General features: G+C 42.0%; 1 protein-coding gene across 2 annotated transcripts; it reads right to left on the bottom strand.

Moving 5' to 3' along the window:
* Positions 1 to 1,400: 1,400 nt before the first annotated feature.
* On the bottom strand, positions 1,401 to 23,626 carry smtnl (smoothelin, like). 2 transcript variants are annotated; one of them, XM_028418931.1, is made up of 10 exons: positions 23,466 to 23,626; positions 22,242 to 23,208; positions 6,031 to 6,112; positions 5,339 to 5,599; positions 5,176 to 5,238; positions 5,045 to 5,105; positions 4,822 to 4,968; positions 4,612 to 4,735; positions 2,948 to 3,099; positions 1,401 to 2,024 (listed from the first exon to the last, which is right to left on the bottom strand). In XM_028418931.1, exons 2-10 carry the CDS (start codon positions 22,902 to 22,904, stop codon positions 1,898 to 1,900), a joined length of 1,680 nt encoding a protein of 559 aa, XP_028274732.1. In that variant the 5' UTR covers positions 22,905 to 23,208; positions 23,466 to 23,626; the 3' UTR covers positions 1,401 to 1,897. The 2 variants fall into 2 exon arrangements, with proteins under 2 accessions (XP_028274732.1, XP_028274733.1); XM_028418932.1 differs by having other exon boundaries at positions 22,242 to 23,204; positions 23,466 to 23,625.
* Between the last annotated feature and the right edge of the window lie 334 nt (positions 23,627 to 23,960).

The following is a 23,960-nucleotide window of genomic DNA, read 5'->3' as shown; positions in this document are numbered from 1 at the left end:
ATATTATCTACTGAAGTCTTTTCCTGCAAAACAACTTAGTGGTGTGAGATTATGACACTTTAATCTTCAAGATCTGCTGTATAAATGATCAGCTACCGTATGTCACATTATCTTAAATAAAGAGCATAAAATAAAAAACAAATCTTCATAAAATGAGTAAGCAGTTATTCTTTATCATTAACTGTCTCATGCGTATCTACCCTCCCTCTCAATAACATCATATTCGTGAAAGGAAGCAACAACCTGTCATGTTTGTTCTCTGTAATGTATGATGTTTGCTGCATGTTGGTTCCCCTCTCTCTCTCTCTCTCTCTCTCTCTCTCTCCTTCATCCTCTCCTGTCTCCCTCTTCTTCTCCTCCTCTACCCGGCTGAATGTCAGCAGGAAGGTTCTCCTTATGAGCCGGGTCTTGCTCAAGGGGTCTTCCTGTTAAAAGGGAGTTGTTCAGGCTCTGGGTTTCTGTGAAGCACTGTAAAATGTGCTATATAAATAACATTGAACTCTGTCTCGGTCCCTTTGTTTTTAGATCAGTTCAAAAGTGCTGATAAGATGTGATGAGTTTATGCTCCGACCTTCCAGCTTATTACCAGCACTGTCATTGTCTCATGCAGCAGCCATTGCTGGCGTCTATGTGAGGATGCAGCAGCAGGTTGTTGTGTACAAGAAAGAAAAACATAATCATCAAAGCACACAGAGGAACAAACAACAACAGAAACAACAACGCAGCCCTACAACTTTCATACTGCCAGATGGCAGTATAAACGTAAAGTCTTACCTTACTATAATGCTGTAATAAACTGTACTTCATGCACTGTGCCCCATGATAGAACAAACATCAGGCTACCCAGAGGACCAAGGCACTGCTACTTGTCTAATTTCTAAACAGCCTGCAACACCAGGAATATTGGTCACAGGATGATGAGCTGCTGTTCTATCACTGTGGCACGATGGGTACAGATGATCAGCAGGCTGGATACTGTTGTAATCATACGCAGGGATATGAGGAACCAGGTGTTCCATGCAAACACCATAACTTGGATACCATCAAAACCAGGTAAGAAACATAACCAGGATATGAAGCACATTTAAACGGTCACAGACAATAAGACATGCACACATCTCAGCAGCATTCATTACACATTAACCTCAAAAACACTGACAGGCAGAAAGAAATATATTATATATATTAATATATATTCCTCTCTTGCAAAATACCAGGAAAAGGGTGCAAGAGGAACATCTGGTTATGTGACTGGTAGCAATGGGATTTTACACATGTGTAATACTAATACTGGTGTTACCTATAACCCAACAATGGAATTAGAGCTCATAAAAGGCATTCAAAATCTTTTCTAAGAAATTCCACACTGCAACAGCCAGAAAGGAACACAGTGTCCCCAATACGGTGTACAGTACAATTTATTGATTTCATTGTTCATACGTCAACATCATCTCAGTTACACAGTGTCACGTCATCACTCAGCATCTCATGTTGTCATTTTATTCTCTAACACAGCATTGAGAACAGTGTGTATATATACTGCAGCGCTGTGACATCCCTCATCTTATTGGTGCAAAGATCACACTTTCAAACATGTGGTGATAAGAAACATTTATACAACACAGCAACAGTGACTACACACACACACACACACACACACTAAATAACTACTAAAAAATAAGAGAGAAACAGTCCTGCAGCCCTGGCAGCTGCACTGTCCAGCGTGTCAGCTGTTAAGTGCTTCCTCTATGTGCAGCTTCTCTTGAAGCATGTGGCGGACTGTTCCACCACTAGGGGGCGACTGAGTCATTTTCCAAAACGCTCCAATGCCTGCACCACTGCACAGCCACTCAGCTCTGCCAGAAATCTGTGGCGCTCTAAAGGATGCACGCGAGCTTCACTCAAACTTGCGCAGGTGGTTATAGAGGGACTGGACGTAGGTGAAGACACACATGGGGTCAGGTTTACGGCCCATGATCATCATGTCATCCACCTCGATCAGCCGGTCGCAGCCTGCTTTTGTTCTTGAGATGAGGGACAGAGAGAGAATGAAGTCAGGAAGTGCAATACACACAAAAAATGACCTGATATACGTGATCAAGCATACAGTGATATAAATGACCCTCCATGTGTGCTGTTTAGAGGTCCAATCTCAAGCTGCCACATTCCTAACTCTTTCTTCAAGCCCTGCCCATAGAGTCAGATGTATGCATGCAGCTGGTACGCACAGTATCACAATAAACTGGGCTCCTTGAAGCCATGCAGTCAGAGAAAAGGAATGCACACCTTACACCAAATGTGAAAAATAAACAGCATGGTACTGTGTGCACTGTGTTCTGCTGTCGCAATTAAATAAAAGCAATGAAACTAATCAACAAAGACAACACATTAAGAAACACAGAGCCACAATAAACAGCAGAAACATGCTGTGTTGATGCGGTAAAGGGTCCATAAATCCTTTAAGTCCACATCAGCAGAATTTAGAAACCACAACTGACTCCCAGCTAACCAGTGGGTGTTTGTTGGTGTTACATAAGAAGAATGATGGACAGTTAAAGAAGCAGTTTGACATTTTGGGAAACTTATGTATTTGTTTTTTGCAGTTTAGATAAGTAGTAAATATGGAGCTGCATTCAGAAGCTGCTTAGCTCTGTCTGAATGTTTGTTTTGTAACCTTTGGATATAGCATTGCCACATCCTGGTTTGCAATTATTTGTAGTTGTCGTACCAAGCTAAGCTAACTAGCTTTTGATATATAAACTCTACGGATATGACTGATATCAATCCTGTTTAACTCATAACACGAATAGAGCTAATAGTAGTAGCAGTCGTGGTCACAGCTGCTAAGAGCATCATGCTCAACAGGCTCGTAATGTTAACCAGCTTTTGCATTGTGACATGTCTAGTTACCAGCTACAAGTTCTGCCGTTTTTATATATAAACTCACTCTGCTGTTCCAAAGGCCAGCTCAAAGTTGTGTTTGCGGTTAGCGGGCGACAGAGAGTTGTAGTCGAACTCTATGGGGAAGAAGGAGTGGACCAGAGCGCAGAAAGCCATCCCATCACTCCAACTGGACGAGAAGTTCTGGATGTCGATGTTCTGCAGAGAAACAGAGAGAGAAGAGTGTGTGTGTGTGTTACAGCACACAGAGGAGAGCTGAAGAAAGTAGAAGAACATGACTTGTAAAAGTGACTGACGGCTTGTTGTAGCTTCATAAAGTTATCCTTTCATTCACTGTCTGGTCTATAATCATGATGGATAAAACAGACTTTGCTCTTGGTCTCACATGCCTTTGAAATCATGTCATTTTAAAGCTGCCCTTTATTAGTCTGCAGTCCGCTTTGAATGAAATGTCAAGTAATCGGATGAACATCACTTTCTCGTGTGTGTGTGTGTGTGTGTGTGTGTGTCTTGGCTTTGCCTTGCTAACCAAAGCCACATGGTGCAGCTGGCACGGGCTGCTGTGATGAAAAGGGTACCAGAGTGCAGCAATGTGTTGGTGTACTCAGCCATGACCTGGACTGCCTCAGCCCTGCACCCTCAAAACACACACGTACAATGACACATACCTATATTCACAAGGACACACAACATCTGTAGTTCAGAGGTAGATAGTCAACACATTAGCACTGCGCTTTGTATCAGCAGGTCTAAAGCTATATGACACACTATACTGGTTCATAAGCTCAGTTGTATGTCTTAGCTAATTTACTCCAATTTGCAAACTCTGAATCCTTCACTGTACTGCCAATGTGCCCTTTGGGGAATATATTTATTTAATCCCCTATTAGGAGCCATACTGCTTTCATGTCTAGCCAATAAGCATGAAGCTAGTGCATCATAGCATGTAGCATCTGTGAGGATCACGGTATATCTATAAGCAACTGGACTTCTTAAAGACATTTGACTTAAACATCCATTTAAACTATTTAAAGGCACCACTCCATTGAGCTGTCTAGCCAATTCTTTATGCATCATCTGATGATGATTCTGTGTTTAATTTTCTCCATTGTAATCATGCATTGAGAATACATGATTCATTTATTAAGATCATTTGTCTACATTCTTTCTTACCTACCTCAGCGCCCTTGTAAATGAACACTGATTGCTAAATAATTGCTCTATTATAATCAACTTAAATCCTTTGATGCCTTGATTTTATATCAAAGTAACATTTTCTTTATATTTCAGTTGACAGCTGGATGCATATCTGAAGTCTGCTGATGCGTTGTGTAGGAAGTTGTTTTTCTGATTACAGGATGAAAAGTAGCTTTGCATTCATGAGCTACGTGGCCAGAAAGTCAAGCCCAGCTGGAAAACATCACGAGAAGGATAACGTGAATGTATTAGCTTCTCACATTAACATGACAGCTGCTGTTGTGCTTTCAGCTTTAAAGCTCAGATATAAAACTTCCAGCACGAGTACACTGTCAGTTTTCCACTACGCAACGCACAACGACAACTCGGCTTTGACGAAAATGTAACCAGACACACAGGATTATCTACATGTTAAAAGGATGTCAGTGTCTGATCCTTTCTGCCAAGCAATTAGTGCTGACTTCATAAGCACAGACGTAATGTAGTTATGACTGTAAATGTCAGATATTTTACCTGGTAGCCTATGGTCTTGGAGCGACACCACTCCAGAAGAATCTGCTTGATGCTGCTGGCACTGGACACCCCAAAACTCTGAGAACGCTTCAGCTTGGGTTTAGAGTCCAGTGGTTTAGGAAGGCTACGCAAAGGAGGCAGCAGAGAGTGCATAAAACGACTGTCATTCCCATGTGACGCAAATACAGTTTTCCCTTCCATTGTACATACCTGTTGCTGGCTTCAGAGTCCAGTCTTTCAAAGATAGACCGACGAGTCTGAGCGCCGATGTTGCGAGGCAGAGTCTGTGATCTCACCAGCTCCCGCCTCCTCTCCCCCACCTGGCCAAAGGACCTGCCACTGATTACATCAGCATCTCTGCAGGACGGCAGCACACGTCAGACAAAGCAATATGTACGTATGTATGTATGTCACTTAGTCGCCACTCACTCACCTGTCATGCTGTGGTAGCCCTGAGTAGGTCACTGACTTAGATGGGGCTGAATTTGCCTTCTCTGTAAACACAAACATTTACAGTAAATTAAACTGTAAGTCAGAATGTTTGAGGCTGATAAAACAACTTACCCTGTAGACGGGGAGATCCCACAGCTCTGATAGGTGTATGTGTCCATGTCTTCACATTAGATACTACCACAGTGAAAGACAAAGGTAAATTTGAATCACCATTTTTTTTCTGTATTTAGATTTTAATTGAGAAAACTCACTTGATTATTAAACTGTCACTCACCTGGTTGAATGGGAAACTCCTCTATTGTCTGGGGCTGTACAGCGCCAGCAGCTGATTGGCTGGGAGGTGAAGCCTCGGATAGTGGAGGCGTCAGTGAACCAACAGGGCTGTTAGGAGAGCCAGGGGAACCCTTGATTTCTGCTGTCTTGGTGGTAGCGGTGATGGGGAGGTGGGGCATCCGCATGGCTACAACTGGCACCGTGTGCTCATGTGGGAGGTCATTCGGTGGAGAGATCTTTCCATGTACCAACACTGAATGTTCTAACAGGACAAAACACAAAGCCGATGATAAAAAATCTTAAGTTATAATGCAACAACCATCACATATTTCTGAGCAACTGGCACAAAAACCAATGCAGAAACATGAAATACTTATTTCAGTAGTCTTTTAGAGTCTAACCGAAAAGATTTGCAACCTGATGCTGCCATTTTTTCTCCTTTATCTGACATCTTGCCGCATCGTGTCCAGTGGCTACATCCCTGTTGTACCAGAAGTTCAGCCTATCATATCCTTCTTAGTCGTTCAATCTCCAAAAACAGTTTTCTGTATTTTCCATAATAATATTATGACAAGTTTTCCATCAAGTATCCACCAACCATCAAGCATGTCGTTGCCAAACTAAAGACTTTTTGATACCATGGTTAACTATAGGCTATAAATGTGTGAGTGGAGACCCTGGTTGTATGATTACCTGTTGTTGCAGAGTGTCCATTCTCCTGTCCAGCAGGGTTTGGAGCTGGATCGACTTCTATTGGCTCCTCTCGCTCAATGCTCTGAAAACACACACACACAGAGAATCAAAGGTAACACACAGTCAGTGTTTGAAGCTAAAGTACACATTTGACCTTCACTGGTAACCAGTAGGACAATTTACACTTGGTGAATTTACCATTGTGCATATTGATCAGCTTGAATGATTGTCTATAGGAGGGTTAAAATAGTAATTGCCAGTGTTTTGTGTTGAGCTCTTCAAACAGCGGGATGTTGTGTTTGGATGGCAGACAAAGAGTCGGGCATAGGGCTCTTCTGGTTTGAACAAAAACAGAAATCCAGATGTCAGTTGATCCATTGAGTCATTCTTGGACGTCTGTTCAGGTTCTGGACATTTCTCCAACATGTGGGATTTTTGACTTGACTTCAGACAAAACAAAACAACCCAACAACATCGGCACGGCACATCTCTGCACACTTCAAAGACAGCTATTTAACAGCATGGAGGTCTTGTAGGTGTGAGAGGCAGCAATGTGTTGCCTCCCCCCCGCTCCTGTGATAAGGGAGGTCTTTGTTTAATCCAGGCACCACCGTCACAGACATCCTCAAAGATGGGAGAGCTACCAAAATCCATCTTTGGAATGTGATCAGAGATCAAGTTTAAATGTCAAACATCATCAGTATCCAGAGTTTATATTTTAAGGTCACGGTGACCCGGCCTTTTTTTCCCCCTGTCTCTGATCAGGTCTTCCTCTCTTCATACACAATCAGCTACGTGGGACAGCTAATCACCTTCCAGAGGTGATACTTCTATCTCAAACTCTTGATGCATGGTGTCGCTGACCCACATAGGTTGTGGGTCAAGCTGTCACTTTCCATTCGGCCCTGTGAGACAGATACACACAGCTTTGTGTTGTTGATAGTCGGCCTCTTTGGCACAAAGCAACACCGCTCAGGTCAACAGTGCAGTGCTGATAGCTGTGCACGTTTTCTCAAGGTCAGCATCAAACCACATGTCACATTGTGTAAGTGCTGGTCCTCTCAAACATTTCAGTAAAACAAACCTAGAGACAGGCTTTCCAAAGACGTAATGCACCCTCAGGCCGCCATGTTGGAGATCCTCCGCTCGTTGGCAACAAATAACAAAAGAACAGCTGCTTGTATTTCAAACTTGGCTGTCAGAGTGGAATTAAATAGACAGAGCAGATCTCCGAGCTGCGTTTGAAACATTATTTCACCACTGATGCATCAATTCTGTGTTTAGATAACGTCAGCGTGTTTGGAAGAAGTATTGCAGCATCTGGTCAGAAACCACAAAATGAGCAGATGAAGGATGTGACTATACGGAAAAAACAACCCTGAACCAATCAGTCATTGCCACGGGCCAAAAGGGAGGCAGAGTAGTCATTTGTGTTGTCTTTTTCAAAGCAAACGCATTGTAGCTACAAGTTCTTCAACCTTTTAGAGACTGTTCAACCCTGGACATGTGAGCGCTGCTGACTAGCTACTAATAAGGATACACAATATAATGTGGCATGCATACAATGCATCTGATGTTGCTCTCTAGCTGCTAATAGAGAGCATCAATATATCATGCCTGGGCTTTCTTCTGTAATAAATCAGTTCTCTATCTTTTTAAAATAGTTCAAATAATACAGCTTCTGTAGACTGTATATACCTATGGATGGATTGTCATTGATATCATCCATAGGTTTCTGAAAGGCTGTTTAACTTGCTGCAAAATTGCCCACTTTAACATGAAAGTCTATGGGGACTGGCCAGAGACCGTATAAAGGTGGATGGCATGACAGCTCATCGCCATGAGCTTGTCAAAAATGAAGCCAAAACAAACATAAACCCTGCATCCTCTATTTAGTGGATAAGACACAAGCCCACTGAAAAACTAAAAGTTTTTAATCACTGATCTTTGTTCCAGTGCATAAATGGATGAGGCCCAGAACATCAGTGATGCAGTATCACCTTTCGACCTTAAATTTGTACAATAGGCAGAGATGAAACAACTTTGTCAATCTATTATACATGTCAAACCCACGGCCCACAGGCCAAATCCAGCCTGCTGACTGGTTCTATCTGGTCCGCAATATTTTCATTTTTCATATAAATTTAACATACCCACGACATTCCACTTAATTAAACCACAGTGCTGCTAACAAAAATAATTTAGTTTGTTTGGCAAAAATTACTGATGAATGTGGATGAGAATTAGCATGTCCATCAGAGGATGTTTCCATTACTGCTGATTGGAGCTGAAACCTGAGAATGAATGCCAATACCCCTTGTTTTGGAAGACAAAGGCCCAATGTTTGTTCTACGGTGTAACTGGGTGTTGTGTAAGCATCGACCCTCAACACACTCGTACTAATCTCTTTTATTGGGCAGTGACTTTTAGCCAGTAACCATCAAGAAGTTATGGGAAATAGTGTTTGTTCAGAATTACAATAAACAAACCCATTCTCATCTAAACATATGAAGAATGACCTCACATACTGTTTAGAAAGGCTTAAATCCATGGAAGAATTTGTAACAACTAGAACTCAGTCCTGAAGCACTAGGCGTCTACTGCGCACAATAAAACTTCTCTGTGGGTTTTGTCACAACAACAACCCCCTTTCATTATACTCATTTACCTCATTATTAATATGCTTCGTTAATATTTACTGAAGCAGCTTTACATGATGGCCAGTTTTAGTTCTATATCTTGAACCACCTCAAAGTGAAAGACTGAGTTTTCTTTGCAGTGGTCGCATCATTAAAAATCCTTCAAGCAACAACAACACAACTTCCATGGTTAATCATCTGGATGTGTGTGAGCACCTAAAATAAAACCCCATCAACACTTCAATCTGCTGGAAAAAAAAGATGAAATCCCTAAAGACAGAAACCAAAAACCACTACTGCCTCACTTACTCACACACATAACATAACATATGCTGTGAGATAACATGCTGTGCTCACTCGAGGAAATGACTGAGAGTGTGTAAATGTGTGTGTGTGTTTGGATGAGCTCACTCTATAGGAATGCTGGAGGGTCATGTGTGTTAAAACAAGGCAAAGCTGTGAGTGGAAAGGGGGGGTTTCATAAAGCATCCATGACACACAGCCTACGGGAAAGAGTAGGGAGACAAACATAATTATGATAAGGTAAGGGGAGAATAGAGGGGGCAGTCGTTTTATATTGCATGATGGGAAATGACAGCTAGGGTTGTGGGTTGGAGTAGTGAGGTGGAAACAGCTGGCTATCCAGCAGGAGGAGGGAGACAAATTGCAGAATGTCTGGCGTTGGGGAGCAGAGCTTCCCCAGCTTAAGCACTCAGATGATCAGACGTCCACTTTGGGTCAGAGGGGGGAAACATGATAGCAGAGCTGCTGAGGTTCCTGTAAACCCTCTGGTATCTCGAGGTCTTGTTTTCTGGCAGGACACACTGCTGATCTCTGTGTTCTCCACACTTAATGTCACGCAATTCTGACCAGAGACATAAAAAACAGCACTCATCACATTGGCAACAACCCTAAGGAAATGCACTAGTTTCTGTTGGATTACAGCCTACAACCTTTTGGAAGAAGCACAGCACTGATATTGCTGCTGTTTGGTTTGTATTTCTTCACCTTTGCTTTATCTGCTTCCTTCCTGATTGTTCAGATGCCATGTTTGTAATCTTAAGTATTTATAAGTTGAATCAAAAACAAAGGTCAACGGTGAGGTCAGCAGCTTCTCCACCGCTACACTAAGCCTGAAAAACTGTACACATACAACTGCTCCAAAATGGAAAATATTTTTTATTTTGATGGCAAAGAAGTCAAAGTTTTCCAAATCTAACCCCATCTCTAAACATGATTCTGATTCTGATTCTGATTCTGATCTCTGGAAAGCACTAGTGTTAGCATTGGATACAGTTGTAAAGTCTCACTGAGATAAAAGACATTTAAAAGCTTCTTAATGAATTTACAGATGTTCTGCCATGCAGTGCTGCATGTTGTTGAATTTTTACTGTATTATATAGATTTGGGATATTGGCTGCTTCCACATGTTATGAGCCAATTAAACGATTGCTGGATTGGCCACCTTAAAATGTAACAAGTAGTATTTTTATCCCATGACATCCATCATAACAACACCCAATCCGAGTATTGGGGGCCTGGCTGAAACCCTCTACCCTTGTAAATTAGGAATCAAATTTAAAGAGATCATCACCTCAGCAGCTTCACAACAGTCACGTTTCTCTGTATTGCCAGACATGTGTGTTCGAGTCCTTTTTTGTAAGTAAACACCATCGTGTCTATATGAGCAAAATAAACCGGAGCTGTGTAAGAATCCTACAGGAGGTGAACTCATTTATATTCAAGAAAGTGGGACTTTTTGATAATATTGAGGGAAGTGACCAGCTGCTAAGTCTGGACAGCAATTAGCAGCTGTCACCCTGTTATTCCAATACATAAGAGACCTATAAAAGCACAGATGCATGAACACACACACACACACACAGACACACACACACACAGCCTCTTTTCTATTAACAGTCCCATAATTCTATGACACAGACATGTAAAGCAGACAAAAGCTCCCTTTTCTTTTTCTTTCTGGGAACAACAAATCCCAACTTACGCAGAGTGCGTCACTGCATCATGAGAGGGGAACTATAAAATATTTGGACAAAATTAAAAATTAGTGAAGCAGAGCAGAAAATGTGGAAAAGCCCTCAGTCTAAAAGCAGAGCTGGATGTCTTTTTATGTGCATTCACACTGAGGTCAGGGTTGCTAAAAAAAAAAAATTGTAAGTTGTATTTATTTGGACGTTAAATCACAGCTGTTTTACTGTTTATATACTACGTGTATAGATAGATAGATAGATAGATAGATAGATAGATAGATAGATAGATAGATAGATAGATAGATAGTGATTCCTTTTTTCAGTGTCTCATATATCAGAGTATCTGTAAATATTGGCTGTTGCCTTGACCTGTCTGTTCAAACAAGAGGAACTATGAGGGTACTGGGCGATAGCTACATCCTGTGTTTGGTCAGAAGTCATTGTTTAGCTGTCAGAGGCATCTTCATCACCGACACTTTAATAAAGACTTCACAGGGGTGGGGGTGAGGTGTGGATGGGACGAGTTGGCTGGAAGATGAGAGTGAGGGTACACTGAAGGCTGCTGGGAAACCTAAATACGGTCTGTCCCTGCACTCACAGAAGGGATTTAGATGAGGATGTAATACATGATGCGATAAATCCACTATTAATCCACATTTGGAAATCATATTCTTGTAACCGGTTTTGACTCTGATTGCATTACTGATGAATAAGAAACTTGAGCCAATTGATAATATTAACTGTGCTTAATTTCATTACCTTTGCTCAGAGCCAGAGTAGCTGCTCCCAAGATTTTGTGTTAAGCCAAAAGCCTGGAGGCTACAAAGCTAACCTAGCTATGTCAAAGGTAGAGGGGAAAAGTCCACACTTCTAAATGTTATCAACATCTTTAGTTAGTTTCATACCTGTGACAGCAAATAAAAACACATGCTCAGCTAGCATTTTCTCCTGTTTCCAGGATTTATCTTAATCTAATAGCAGGGTCTGGTTTGATATTTAGCTCAACCTTAATGGCCTATGTTAATCGGTATTTTTAATCATTTATGACAAACTACTTTATTTACCTTAAGTTATCATATAAATTGCCAAACAACAAAGGGTTTCATATTCTCTTACCATTTCATCCTGCACTTGTACATGTACTTATTCACCAGCTACAGTGTGGCATTGATCCTCTAACCTGAAAACAACTCTGAAATGTTAGATTCCTTTAGTGTTTATACATCTGGTGTCAAATCCGTTAACCTTCTAACAACTCTTTACTGCAGCCATTTTACTTCTAAGTGGTGGATGTGAACATCGTGATTCTTTTTTCCAATTCCTCTGGTGTGATCTGTGTAGCCAAAGGTCGTTCTGGTAGGTCTTGTAGCTTGTGTTTTTCTTTCGACCATGTATGTCATTAGCAGTCCTCTGTCCCACAGCACACCTCTCCCTCTCTCTTAGGGTGACATTTGAGCTTAAGGAGACCTTTGGGTGGTGGAGTAATGGAACATGAGAACAATGGAAGCACGCTGGCGGCCTTCCAGTGACTGCCAGTGTGTGTGTGTTAGAGAGCACGTGCACTTAACTTTAGTAGATATTTGCCAAACAAATGCACTTAACATAAACAGTAAAGACTTTTTGCGGCACATCCGAAATTATAACGCAGCTTGTAAACTGCCATCCGTCACTGTCACATGACAATGACAGCCCATGACCATGCATTTTACAGCAGAACCACTCAAAACAGTCCAGGGTGCAATATAGGCAGCAGTATACTGTAAGCATGTTATCATGTGTAACAGCTACTGTAAAGGTATCAGAGGAAACAGATAGTGAGCGAGGACTGCTGCTCTGTAATTTCCTCCCTGAGTTCTATAGAGGAATCCTCTCTGAAGGAAGAAAACACATTCAAACCACCTGTTCTTCCAATGTACGTTCACACAGCCTGCAATTTCTCCACAAGGAAAATCGCAGAGAGCACCACTTTGGGTAGAGACTGGAAAATATGCACCGCCTTTGAACTGCATAGATATAAAAACAACTAATTGCAGGTGAGAAACACCAAGCAAGGAAAAGTTGATTTTATCAGTCAGTGAATGCAGGTCGCAGGCGCTGACAGATATTTTTGTCCCTGATTTACTGATGGTTTTCAGTTGGTGATTTGATGATGCCAAGCAGTCAGTCTCTTTTGGCAACAACAATTACTGAGCAATAATCTTCTAATTTGCATCTTTCCTTTGACCAAAACATCACTCACTAATGGTCTATTTGGGCCTGTGGATGCTCTGGACTGTCTTAAAAACAATCTTTAATGCGTCATCCTTGAAAAACCCCTCAATATCTCTCTGCTATGTATCTGTAATTGGTGTTGACAGAACATTTTACACTAGCACTACCAGCCCAGGTGTCAAATAAACATATAGGAGAGAGTTAAAGCTGACAGGGGGTCTATACATGCTGGTCCCTACATTTGTTTGCTCCCCCTCTCCTTTCATGTGCTAGTCTGTTGTTGGTTAATCCCGATGTATTTATGACCACAGAAACACAGAACACTTTGCTCAGGCCAAGAATCTTTGAGAAATAGGTGCTGCTGGCCGTGGGGGGAAAGCTCATTTTTCACTGTAACGTCTCGCTCAAACATATGGCAACAATAGAGTGTGACTCCTCTGTTATCCCTCTTTACCCTCCCTCCTCCACTGTTTCTGGCAATGAGGCAATGAGGACGGCGAGACGGTCTATGGGGGGGTCATGCTGACCTCTGGCAGGTCAGTGAGCATTGACAGACTGTAACTCCTCCATTTCACCTCCATTAGTAAATAAACAACTGTAACCAGGTTATGTTGAGGGAACAAAGTGACAGAGCAGGGTATCACTGGGCAGCGATGGGTTAATCTGCACCTCAACAATTACAGCTAACATTCAGCGTGGGACCCAGCGTGGCACAAAGTGGTGGGTGTGTAGTCACAAAGGAAAATCTGCCTTCCATGACAGTTAGAGTTGACGTCAATTATGGTTGTTTAGAAACACATAAGGCTGATGGTTTTGTCTTGCCTCAGAAACCACAAGTACAAACAGGTTTACAAGAGTTTTATAGCATTCTGGAGTTTAGAAATCAATCTTGTCCACAAAGGAGAACAAGGCTGAAGCTATCAGCATGTTTGCAGTTTTCAGAAAGATAAGGCTTAAAAATTGCTCTTGAAGGAGACCCTTTAAATGTGGGACTATAAAGGCCTAAATTAGAACACTATTAGAACACTATTCAGGTGTATCAGTCATGCTTTGGTTCATTCATACAACAGTCTGCTAGTTCTCAGTTTTCCCTGGAAAAAATAGTAGTAACATGTTCTTAAAGAATTTCCCCCTCTGGGATAAATAAAAAAATCTGATTGAACAGAACATACAGAAACATATTTCTCAATGCACGGCAGAGAATTACTTCCAAGTTACCAGATGCCATTTGGAGAAAACATCCTTATTACCAAGCAGCTCCATCACACAAACTACCCAACGTGCCCACATGATGGCCTGTACTGTGTTTATACTTGCTCCAGAGGCCCGGCCTGCAAAACAACACATAAACAAACACGTAAAAGATAGAGAAGCACAGCCTGAAGATCTTATCATCCTGAGAGTCTGGATTCTCAGGTTCAACAGAGGAGGCCTGGCAGCATCATTTCTCAGAAAGCTTTCCTTTAACATTTTGTGTACAAGTAACTGTGGTCATTTATGTGTAGATCTGGTGAAATGCATTTGATAAGATGACAAGTCGCATGCTATGACCCATTGTCCTGTGTGAGTCACTTCATCTTTTTGTCAAACAATGCTACTCTTTAAATTCATCTATTTGTCTGCAACACCGCATCATATATCCTCTGGAGATGTCGATTTTCATCCTCGCAGCAATAACTCACTGCACATACTGGGGTCAGGCTCCCTGTGGTGGGAGTCTTTCTGTCTGAAAAAAAAAGCTCCCTCTCACCCACGACCCTTTCACAGTGTCACCCAACCCCAAACTGATTTTCCTTAAAGTGCCCTCTGGGCATTATTCCAAAACACTGGAGCTGAGGTGCGGCTAATGAAATTTTGAAGTATTCCCAGGGTAGATTGAGCTGACATAGCCAAGGAGGCGACCTCAAAATCTAGCAACTCCTGAAGCTGCCTTCTAGTAAGGCTTAGTAGTTCCAGAGCAGAGGGCAGAGAGGGTGAGCTGTCCCACCGGTCAGTCAGTTATTAACCTGTTTCCACAGAGATGATGACGGGAACATGGCCTATTGTCTGGAAGTCATTAAGAGAGCCAGGGGTAGCCAGGGAGTGGCTGCATACCTCTGTTAAACCCCCAGCATGTGTACTCACACACACTTCTTAGTTTCTTTTCAGCCAGCCATGCCTCTTTATTAAAACAAAATAAATAAATAAAATATTTGTATCAATCCCAATCTTCTACTGCTACTACTACAACTAGGCTACTTATAAGATGTCTCTATCAGTATTTAAAATTCTTTAAAATAATCATGACAGACAGAGATACAGCTGACACTAAAGAGACGGGTATGTAAAATATAATTTATTTTAAAGATTAAAATCCAGTACATAAGTTAACTCTTCTTTCTGTCTGTATTAATAGCTACAACAGGGGGGTTGGTGCCAAGAATCTAGCCTTAAAGTGCAGCTACTGGGGGAGGGGTGACATAGTGAAGAAGGGACCACAGAGACAGCAAATAGTGGATGCATGGATGGATGGAGGAAAGACAAAACTCAAATCTCTGAGGATCCTCACAGACAGCAGCTAAATGTCACGAGCTCTGTATTATGTTCTTACTGCATACAAGAAAAGAACACACGTGTCCACACCTCGCCTAGAAGAGCTTAAATACTGAGCAGTATCTGAAGTATTAATTACCGTAAGCATAACGTTAGTTTAAGCAGAACGCTGAATGTGTGCTTGAATTGCTGATTGGAATCATCTGTTTCTGTCCTATTCCTTAGCTGTATGACGGCCTATGTGCAGCAGTGACAGACATATTCATGCAGGGTTACAAAGCTGATATTTTTTTACTACTTGCCCCACTCAAAACCCAATCTACACTGTTGTGAGCGTTAACGACAGTGTGTCTGCTTCTCTCTGAAGTTACACTGCCTAAAATCTAGTTGGTGATGGGGCTGTGTTGGACAACACTGACTGAAACCGAGAGCAAAAGATGATAAATTACTGCAGAGGAGAGAGGAGCAATGAGGAAGGAGACGAGAAATGAGTCTACTGAGGGCAAAGGAGGTTCTGTGCTTGTCACTTACAAACATGGGCATGAAAATACAGTGCAAATAATCTGAGTGTCTGGTAGATTTGACAATTTGGTTTGTTGTCTTTGAAAAACTTTTAGCTGATGAAAAAGGGACACTTAACACCGAGCAGCTAACAGTGATGCCACATTTCTGGGGACGTGCACACGAGGTTATGCAGTGTACTGTATATTCAACACCGAAATATAATCGCTTACTTAGCTTAAGTTTTTGTTATAAGTAAATTATCATCATCCAATCCCTCCTTCTTTACGTTGTTCATTTACCAGACTGAACAACTTCTGATTGCTGGGTCTATTTCTATAACACACTTTCACCAAAACGTCTTTTTGTATATTTTGTGAAGCTACTACATGGGACTAGTTGGTGAAGCAACTGTTTCAAAAGTGGAAGGCAAGGGCTTCAGTCTCTACACTCTGAACAATATCTGCTGCAGCTGCAAGTATGCAGCAACAGCATCAGCAATCACACTGCATTTTCCACCAGAATTGCACATTCTAGTGGGTTGTGCGTCTTAGAGCTATGGTATAGTGACACAGAGGCCAAAGCAATCTTGCACAAGCGGCATAAAACCATTTGTAGAATACATGAAGTTTTCTCCTCCTGATTCTCCAGGACTCCAGGAGTTACATGTAGACTTATTTTTTGTCACCAATGTTAGCTGCTTCATAACTATAATTGAAAAAAGAATAACAAAGGGCCCTGCTTACTACTGGCCTAAACTTGTGCTCTAAAGCTGGATTTATATGACGTTGTTTATAAAATATGCTGTGCTATAAAAGACAGACAGTATGTGCATACTCTCCAAGTTGACACATTCTCAAACATGTTGAGGCTACAGAGATACAACAGCTTCTGATGCCAGAGGAGAGTGTCAATGAGAAGCTAGCATGAGCTATAAAAGGCTCCTTTTGTATAATACACACTGAGCAAAACTCTCCATTCTTCCAACCCAGCAGTGTATCCTAAAGGTATAAGTAAGTTTAAAACTGCCAGTAGAAAGTCTACACTGCACCCTTCAGTGCACGGCACCATGACATAATATTTTACATGAACCAAAACAACACTAACCAGCTCCTCATTTGACTACAGAATCCAGATATATGACGTCAACTAGTCACAGTTTTTAAACCTCCACACGTGCAGAACATGTACTGTAATGTGTGCATACATGGCAGCAATCACACTGTCGTAGTTTCATCTTTTATCGCTAAAAGGGGGCTCTGTGCATGTAATCGCAAGCAGTAATCACAGAGTAATTCTGCTTGGCCTGGGATCAGTACATTCAAGTGCCCAGAACATACAATCTATCCATCAGCCTATTCTCAGACTGTGACTAAACTAAAACACTGCAGGCTAAACCTTGCAGTGGTCTGCTGCTCATATGTATGTGTGTAAAGATAAGAAACAGATAGCATCAAGGTTAAGTTGTGTAATGTCAGTGGGAGATGGAGCTAATGGGTGCACAGGGAAGGATGAAGGAGGGAGTGTAACCTGAAGGAATTTGTACCGACACAAATCTGTCAGAGGAACGTATATGGACATGATATACGCTTTGAAAGATGCTGTGATATCACTGAAACAATCTTAAACAGTAACTGCTGCAAATAAGCATCACGCGTCGAAACAATGGGTAGCTTCTGTCTAACAGCATCAGTAGTGAAAGTGCAGATGTTCCCCCAAATTAAAACCACATTCCCTATAAATCCTGTTGCTTCCTGCTAGAATCTATTAAAATAATTTTCCCTCTCATTCCTTCCACTGTCTGCCACTACCAATAAAAAGCATTTGAGTTTACCAGACTGTTTCACAAAAAACTCAACAAATATCACCTGCTAATGGTTCGTTGATGTTTCATTTAGTGCATGTAGTAGACGCATTTGGGTGAAACGTATGCGTCATCAAAACATCTACAACTGCCCCAAAACTCAACTTTTCCATCTTAAGAAAATAGCTGCTGCATAACATGTGATGCAAGCATATATTGGACTATGAATCATCCCAGTATCTGTGTGTTGAACAGCACATAAACCTCTGACCCTCCTGTTCTAATCTGATCTGTTCTGTGCAGTAGTGGAACCTTGAATGCTACAGGTCATTCAAAGTGGAAAGTGCATGATCTCATTAACCTTTGATGAATAAAAGCTCAGAACTGACTTAATACAAAAGAGTACTTCATTAAAATTTGGAGTTCCATATTGGTCTAAATATTGCTTTAAAGTAAGCTTCAAATTCATTGAATCTGACAAAGGGAAAAGTTTTACACACAACATTACACATAAAACCAGCAGCACACCTGAAATATATTATTATACTTCTATAACACTGAAGGCCTGACAAAGTAAAAACAGGGGTGGAAAAGATCTGGTTCAACACAGGTTCCTACATTTCCATTAATGCAGCATAACTGCTTGGTAACACTCATCTTTTAAAATCCATCTCTCTCTTTTTGTAGATACCTGATGGTTTCTCTTGTCTATTGCACAACTTATGTAGCAGTGACACCTAATGACTCAGGTAACACCTGTTTGTCAGTTGAGCTAAAATTCAGTCGTAGGTCATATGAGATAGGATGGCATGACAGAAAGAAGAAAGTGAGTGAGTGGAAAAAGGAGGATTGAGTCTGTAATTCTTCCACCCTCAATGTACTCCCAATGAAGTACAGGGACCCACACAATGGCCCATTGAGACGGTTGTTTAGGCACTGTAATTGGCAACAGCAGTGTTGTCCACAGACAGACAGAAAATGAGACACACATTTTAAGTGTGTGTCTCATTTTGTGTGTGTGTGTGTAATGGGGGTGGGGTGGGAGGGGGTGTAGGGACAGAAACAGATGAGGAAGAGAAGACATTGTTGAGAGGGATTATCTCTTTGTTCTAATCCTAATCTTGGCTAATTCCTGTAGCCCCAAAACCATTAGAGGACAGAAGAGATCCACACAGCTGCCTCTTTACAAACCTCTCAGATGGAAGCACACACTACTACACACACAGCTGGGTTTCCATTCAAGTATTTTTATGAGAATTCTGCCGCAGTGACTCAGAAAGAGTCGGCAAATTATGACAAAGCTTTAGGTATATTGCAAAATATTTATCAGTGCTTCGAGGAGAAAACTCCAGAAGAATAAACTTCTCCAAAGAAAATAGAAATAAGGGCCTTTATATCAGCACATGGCATATTTCAACTGCTTCTTGTGTGAGAAGCTGGGGGGAATACACAGACGTTCATAATTCACACTGTGTTCAGGTGCAGGTGTGTCCTCCCTGTGAAGGAGGTCCTGCTGATGTGCTGCAGGTGTGTTTGGGAGATGTGCGTGCAGGTGTGCACGTCCTCTTGTGACGATTTGGCAGGTCACAGTGATGGTGCACAGTAACAGCTGGAAAGCAGTCTGAAGACTGACACGCCTATACACATCTCTCTGGCACAGATCGCTTCAGCTTGAGCCATTAAGAATGCCTGCAGTTTGTGTGTGTGTGTGTGTGTGTGCCTGTCAGGCCTGTTTGAACAGCCAACTGAACTTTATATACTGTAGCTTCCTCATCTCCATCTGACAGGCAGGTGAGGATGTGGCACAGAGATTGAGCTGCAATTATGATTTCAAACAAGACCATGTCTTAAAAAAAAAAAAAAAAACAGTCTCAGGCAGCCAGTTAGGACAACTCAGACACAGCCGACCTTTGTGCATACGTGCATTATTTCTCCGTATTCTCTGATCTGTGTGTTTCTGCAGTGGTGTGTTTGGCTGACAGCAGGGGATCTCCCAACGCAGAGACACAGAAACAAAGGTGCCCTTGTGCTGTTTAGCTCTGACCACATGATTTCACAGCAGATAACATTCCTTGGTTATATCCACCACATAGTTTGGTAATTACAGATACAGGAGGAAAGGCAATTTGCATAATGTGTGCAGGTGTGTGCATGCGTCTTACACGTATGTGTAAATATACTACATCTCCCTAAAAAGCCTGCATATATGCATCTTTGGATACACTGCAGGTACAGTCCCGTCGCTTCGTGCCTCATACTGTGGGTAAACAACTAAACAATCATTAGTCCCAATCAGCACAGCAATTGCTGTTATTCTTGGCATGACTCCAGGCAGGCCAAATCTGTGAAATGTCTTTCTAATTGTGGACACAGCCCTTTGTTGCAGGTCTAATGATAAAATTTGAGAATTCCTGTACACAGCTGGACTGAATGTTCAAGGCGAGCCAGTCCTGGATAAATTAAGGAGATCATTGGTACCTCATATGATCCCTGCATTGGATGGTGTGATGTAGTTATTTTTTAGATTTATTTCAAACTCTAAAAACTGTGCCAAGCATACCACCTGTATCTATTGGCAGCATTTTAAAGAGGATCAAACATTTGCTTGTCACCCCCTGTACAGTTAACACTAGGATACTTAGAATAGAACAGAAAAGAGGTTAAATACATTTTTTTGAACCAGGCTGTAAACATGTTTATTTCTGCTGTGAAATCTATGGGGATTGACTCGCTTTTGCAGCCAGTCTGTAGCATCTGCGGTGTGACCGACAAGTTTGAACATTTCTGCATTGGCTTCAAGTCTGAGCCCCGGAGGTTGCAGCTTGCTTCCAACAGAGGTTTGCAGAGGAACATCTCTGAATGCACAGCAGCCTTGAAGGCTACAAGCAGCTGGAGCACACTCCTGTCAGATAAACAACTGGAAACTGAGGCTACAATTCATACAATGGACAACAGAAAAAAAAAGAAAAAACACTGCTGGTCTGTTGAGTTTTAATTTCAGCTGCCACATTTAAATGAATTTGGCATAAACAACATGAAAGCATGGATCCATCCTGCCTTGTATGGTATCTTGGCACACTTTGGGCACACTTAGTAAGAACTGAGCCTGGTTTAAAAGCCATAGTCTAATGGAGTATTGTTGCTGACCATGTCTATCACTTTATGAACACAGCGTACCATCTTCTGATGGCTACTTCCACCAGGATAACACAACATGTAACAAAGCTCAGATCAGACATCATGGATTCATGGTATGGTATGGATCATACTTCCAATGTTGTAAATTTGCGATCACAAATCCCTGAAGAGAATACTCAGAAACAACGCAATCACCCAGGAAAGGTCATTTTCATTTAGTGTCAAGTTTGTTGTTTATCTAAACATTTAGAAAGATGAACCACTAAAGACAACAAGAAAAGAAGCCCTGGAAAAAGCATCCTCATCATCAACATCATCAGTCTTAGCAATGCAGAAACCACAGGTGGGATAAAAGCCAGGAGGTTCTGGTTTTTGTTTCATTAGAAGAAAAACAAGCCAAGCGAGAAAACAAGACCAACTACAGGGACAGTAACTGAAGGCAACTCCAAGATGAGCCAAGAGCTAAGGACATATTTTTACAAACAACATCCCACAGAGCAATAAAACATCAACACAAGACCAATGATGCAGTTACGAACTATGATGGACACATCTATAAACCAGCTTAAAACGTCAGCTTTGCAGGAACTAGCACAAGCTCAAGACCAGAAGCTGGAGCATTCTAAAACCACCATGTAATTATTCAGGTGAAACACCAACATTCTCGAAGCTGGACTTGACATGGTTTACACAGGACAGCAGCAACGACGACTAACCATAGCCTACATTTCACAATGCTGATTTCACATATTTGTTTCAGGTCTGAAAAACCACACAGCCACACTAACCTCACCTCCCAGGAGCCTGCTCGACTCATGTTACTGTACTTCATAAATCTTTAAGCATCTTGGCAGTGAGCTATTGTGCAACAGCAGTGACACACACACACCACAGAGTGACACATCAGCACAGACACAACTCAACAGTCAGATTCAATCTGCCATCACAACCAGATTATATCTTTTCTCCCAGTGTATGGATTGTATTCATGTACAAATCATGGACTTTGAGGGAGTATTAATATCAGAGCTTCTATGTGCAAACACTTCAGTAATGTTGTAACAGTAAACAAAGCTAGATAGTAGCCATTTAGCTCCTAGACAGACTAGTTTTTGGAGTAAACATATGCTTAGTTTGAATGACCAGACAAAACAAAAAAATGTAAACTTGGTAAACCTTAGCTGAAATTGCAAAACAAAAGTAATGGAATATTAGATCAGAGAGCTGAATTTAGGATTATCACTTATGTATTGTAGATACCTAAAGAGTAAAATAAGTGGTTGCTAAAGAATGGCTGATAAATGCAACATAATATGTGTTTTCAGTGAAGCTTTTGTTCATATAAAAGGTATAAAAGGAAATAATGAAAAACCTCTGCTCTATAACATTACTTACATTTGTCTTGCTGGAAACGGCGAACGTGGCTCGGCTTGAGAAGCGGGTGATGGAGGGGCTGCTGCTGGACCCTGTGCTCGTGACCATGGAGGAAATTCTGGAGCCAACAGGAGGACTACTGGAGCTGGGGGAGGATGAGAATGTGGCAGGTGGGGACGCAGGGCCAGACTGACTGTTGCCGAAGGTCTGCGCTTGGCTTCCAAAGGTGTTGGTCTGAATGTGGAGAGGACCCTGACTCTGAGTGTGAGCCTCACCCTTCCCATAGATCACCTCCTTTATCTCATGATGGTTTTCCTGAATGTCATTTAGATGATTCTTGTGGTTCTGATTGTGGTTGTTGTTTAACAAAGTGCTCCTGTCAAATGTGAGACCACTCAGCAGCTCCACCTGGCGGGTGAGAGCCTCCAGCTGACTCCTGAGCTGCCGATTCTCCTGCTGGAGCTGAGCCACGGCTCGTCCGAGGGGCCCGCTCAGGTTGGATGTCTCCTCCAGACGACGCTCCATGCCCAGTTTAAAATTGCTGACGTCCACATGGATCTCCCTAATAGCGTCCCGGAGAGTGTTCTCATAACGGGCTAAAGCTGCACACACAGTCTCCCCCTCTGGAGAGGAAGATCGGGGATGACACAAGTCTCCCATCTCAGCCAGTGTAGGTGCTTCCATCAGCACAGCAGCTGCCAGTAGTGACCCTCTGGGAATGGGCCAGACAATCTCTCAGCCTTTGAGTTACGCCTGTAAGTGAGATCTGCAGGTCACTGGACAATGTGTTGCTTCAGTCAGTGTGTAATGGGTTTGGCCTAGAGGGGGTGGGGACTGATGGACAAGGATTGGGAGGTGAAAGTTTGCAAGGGTGAGGGGCAAAGGTCTGGTCTGTGTTATCCCCACTCCCTCAGGGTTTTCTGTCCTCAGATATGACACCCTAGGCTGTATCTCTGCTTTTCAGGCACTGTCCCGGTCTGGCTTCTGTCTGACAGGACAAAGGAGAAGACAGTCAAACTTTTATCCAGCTAAGGTCAGGTTTAAAATGCTTTTCTGCAACAATTAGAAATAGCAACACTGTGATATCATCCTGAATGTCAACCATTAATTCAAACACACCAGTCATAACTAAGAAAAATGTGTTTTTAAATAGTAAGAATGACAGAAATAAAGCAGGTATTTCTTCAAGCTAGCTATGAGTAATATGAAAAGCAGTGAGGTCACTCACAGCTGCAGCCAACCTACCTCAGCTTTGCTCTCCGTGCAGCTCACCAGGGTTTCTTCAGCACTCAACAGCTGTATGAATATGTGTGAGCGTGTGTGCGAGCTCTGCTCTGTGCTGCCGGCTCTGGTTTATTTAAACTCTCAGGTTGATCACTCCTCTCTTCTGGCCCGGAGGAGGGAGGAGAAAGAGAGGAGGAGGAGGGTGGTGGTGAACTAACAGGGAAAAGTTGTAAATGTGAGGGGAGGGGAGAGCTGGAGGCAGGCTGAGCAGCTTATATATCCTGACACCGTGTAAACTCACTGCTCCTCTTCTTTATATCATTGATACATATCATCTATATTTGTTTTGCCAAATGTGAATTTTGCTGGACCCTCAGAATGGTGGTATTAGCACATTTTCATTTGTTTTGTCTTGGTTTTTTTTTCACCTGCAACTTTCAATGAAAAAAAGCACTCACAACTCTACTGTGCATTATTTGTCCGGCACCATAAGACAGACACGCAAAGTCAGCAACT

This window comes from Parambassis ranga, chromosome 13 (assembly GCF_900634625.1).
Source record: "Parambassis ranga chromosome 13, fParRan2.1, whole genome shotgun sequence".
NCBI classification, from domain to species: domain Eukaryota; kingdom Metazoa; phylum Chordata; class Actinopteri; family Ambassidae; genus Parambassis; species Parambassis ranga.
The sequence above is the reverse complement of the archived record's forward strand: the minus strand, read 5'-3'. Positions and strand labels throughout refer to the sequence as shown.

What these genes read in the sequence shown, in the direction of transcription:
- smtnl (XM_028418931.1), bottom strand. Translation starts at nt 22,904, where the DNA reads ATGGAAGCACCTACACTGGCTGAGATGGGAGACTTGTGTCATCCCCGA. An exon ending in GGGATCTCCCCGTCTACAGG is followed by an intron (nt 5,106 to 5,175) that starts GTAAGTTGTTTT and finishes TTGTGTTTACAG; the next exon opens with AGAAGGCAAATTCAGCCCCA. An exon ending in GGGCTACCACAGCATGACAG is followed by an intron (nt 4,969 to 5,044) that starts GTGAGTGAGTGG and finishes GCCGTCCTGCAG; the next exon opens with AGATGCTGATGTAATCAGTG.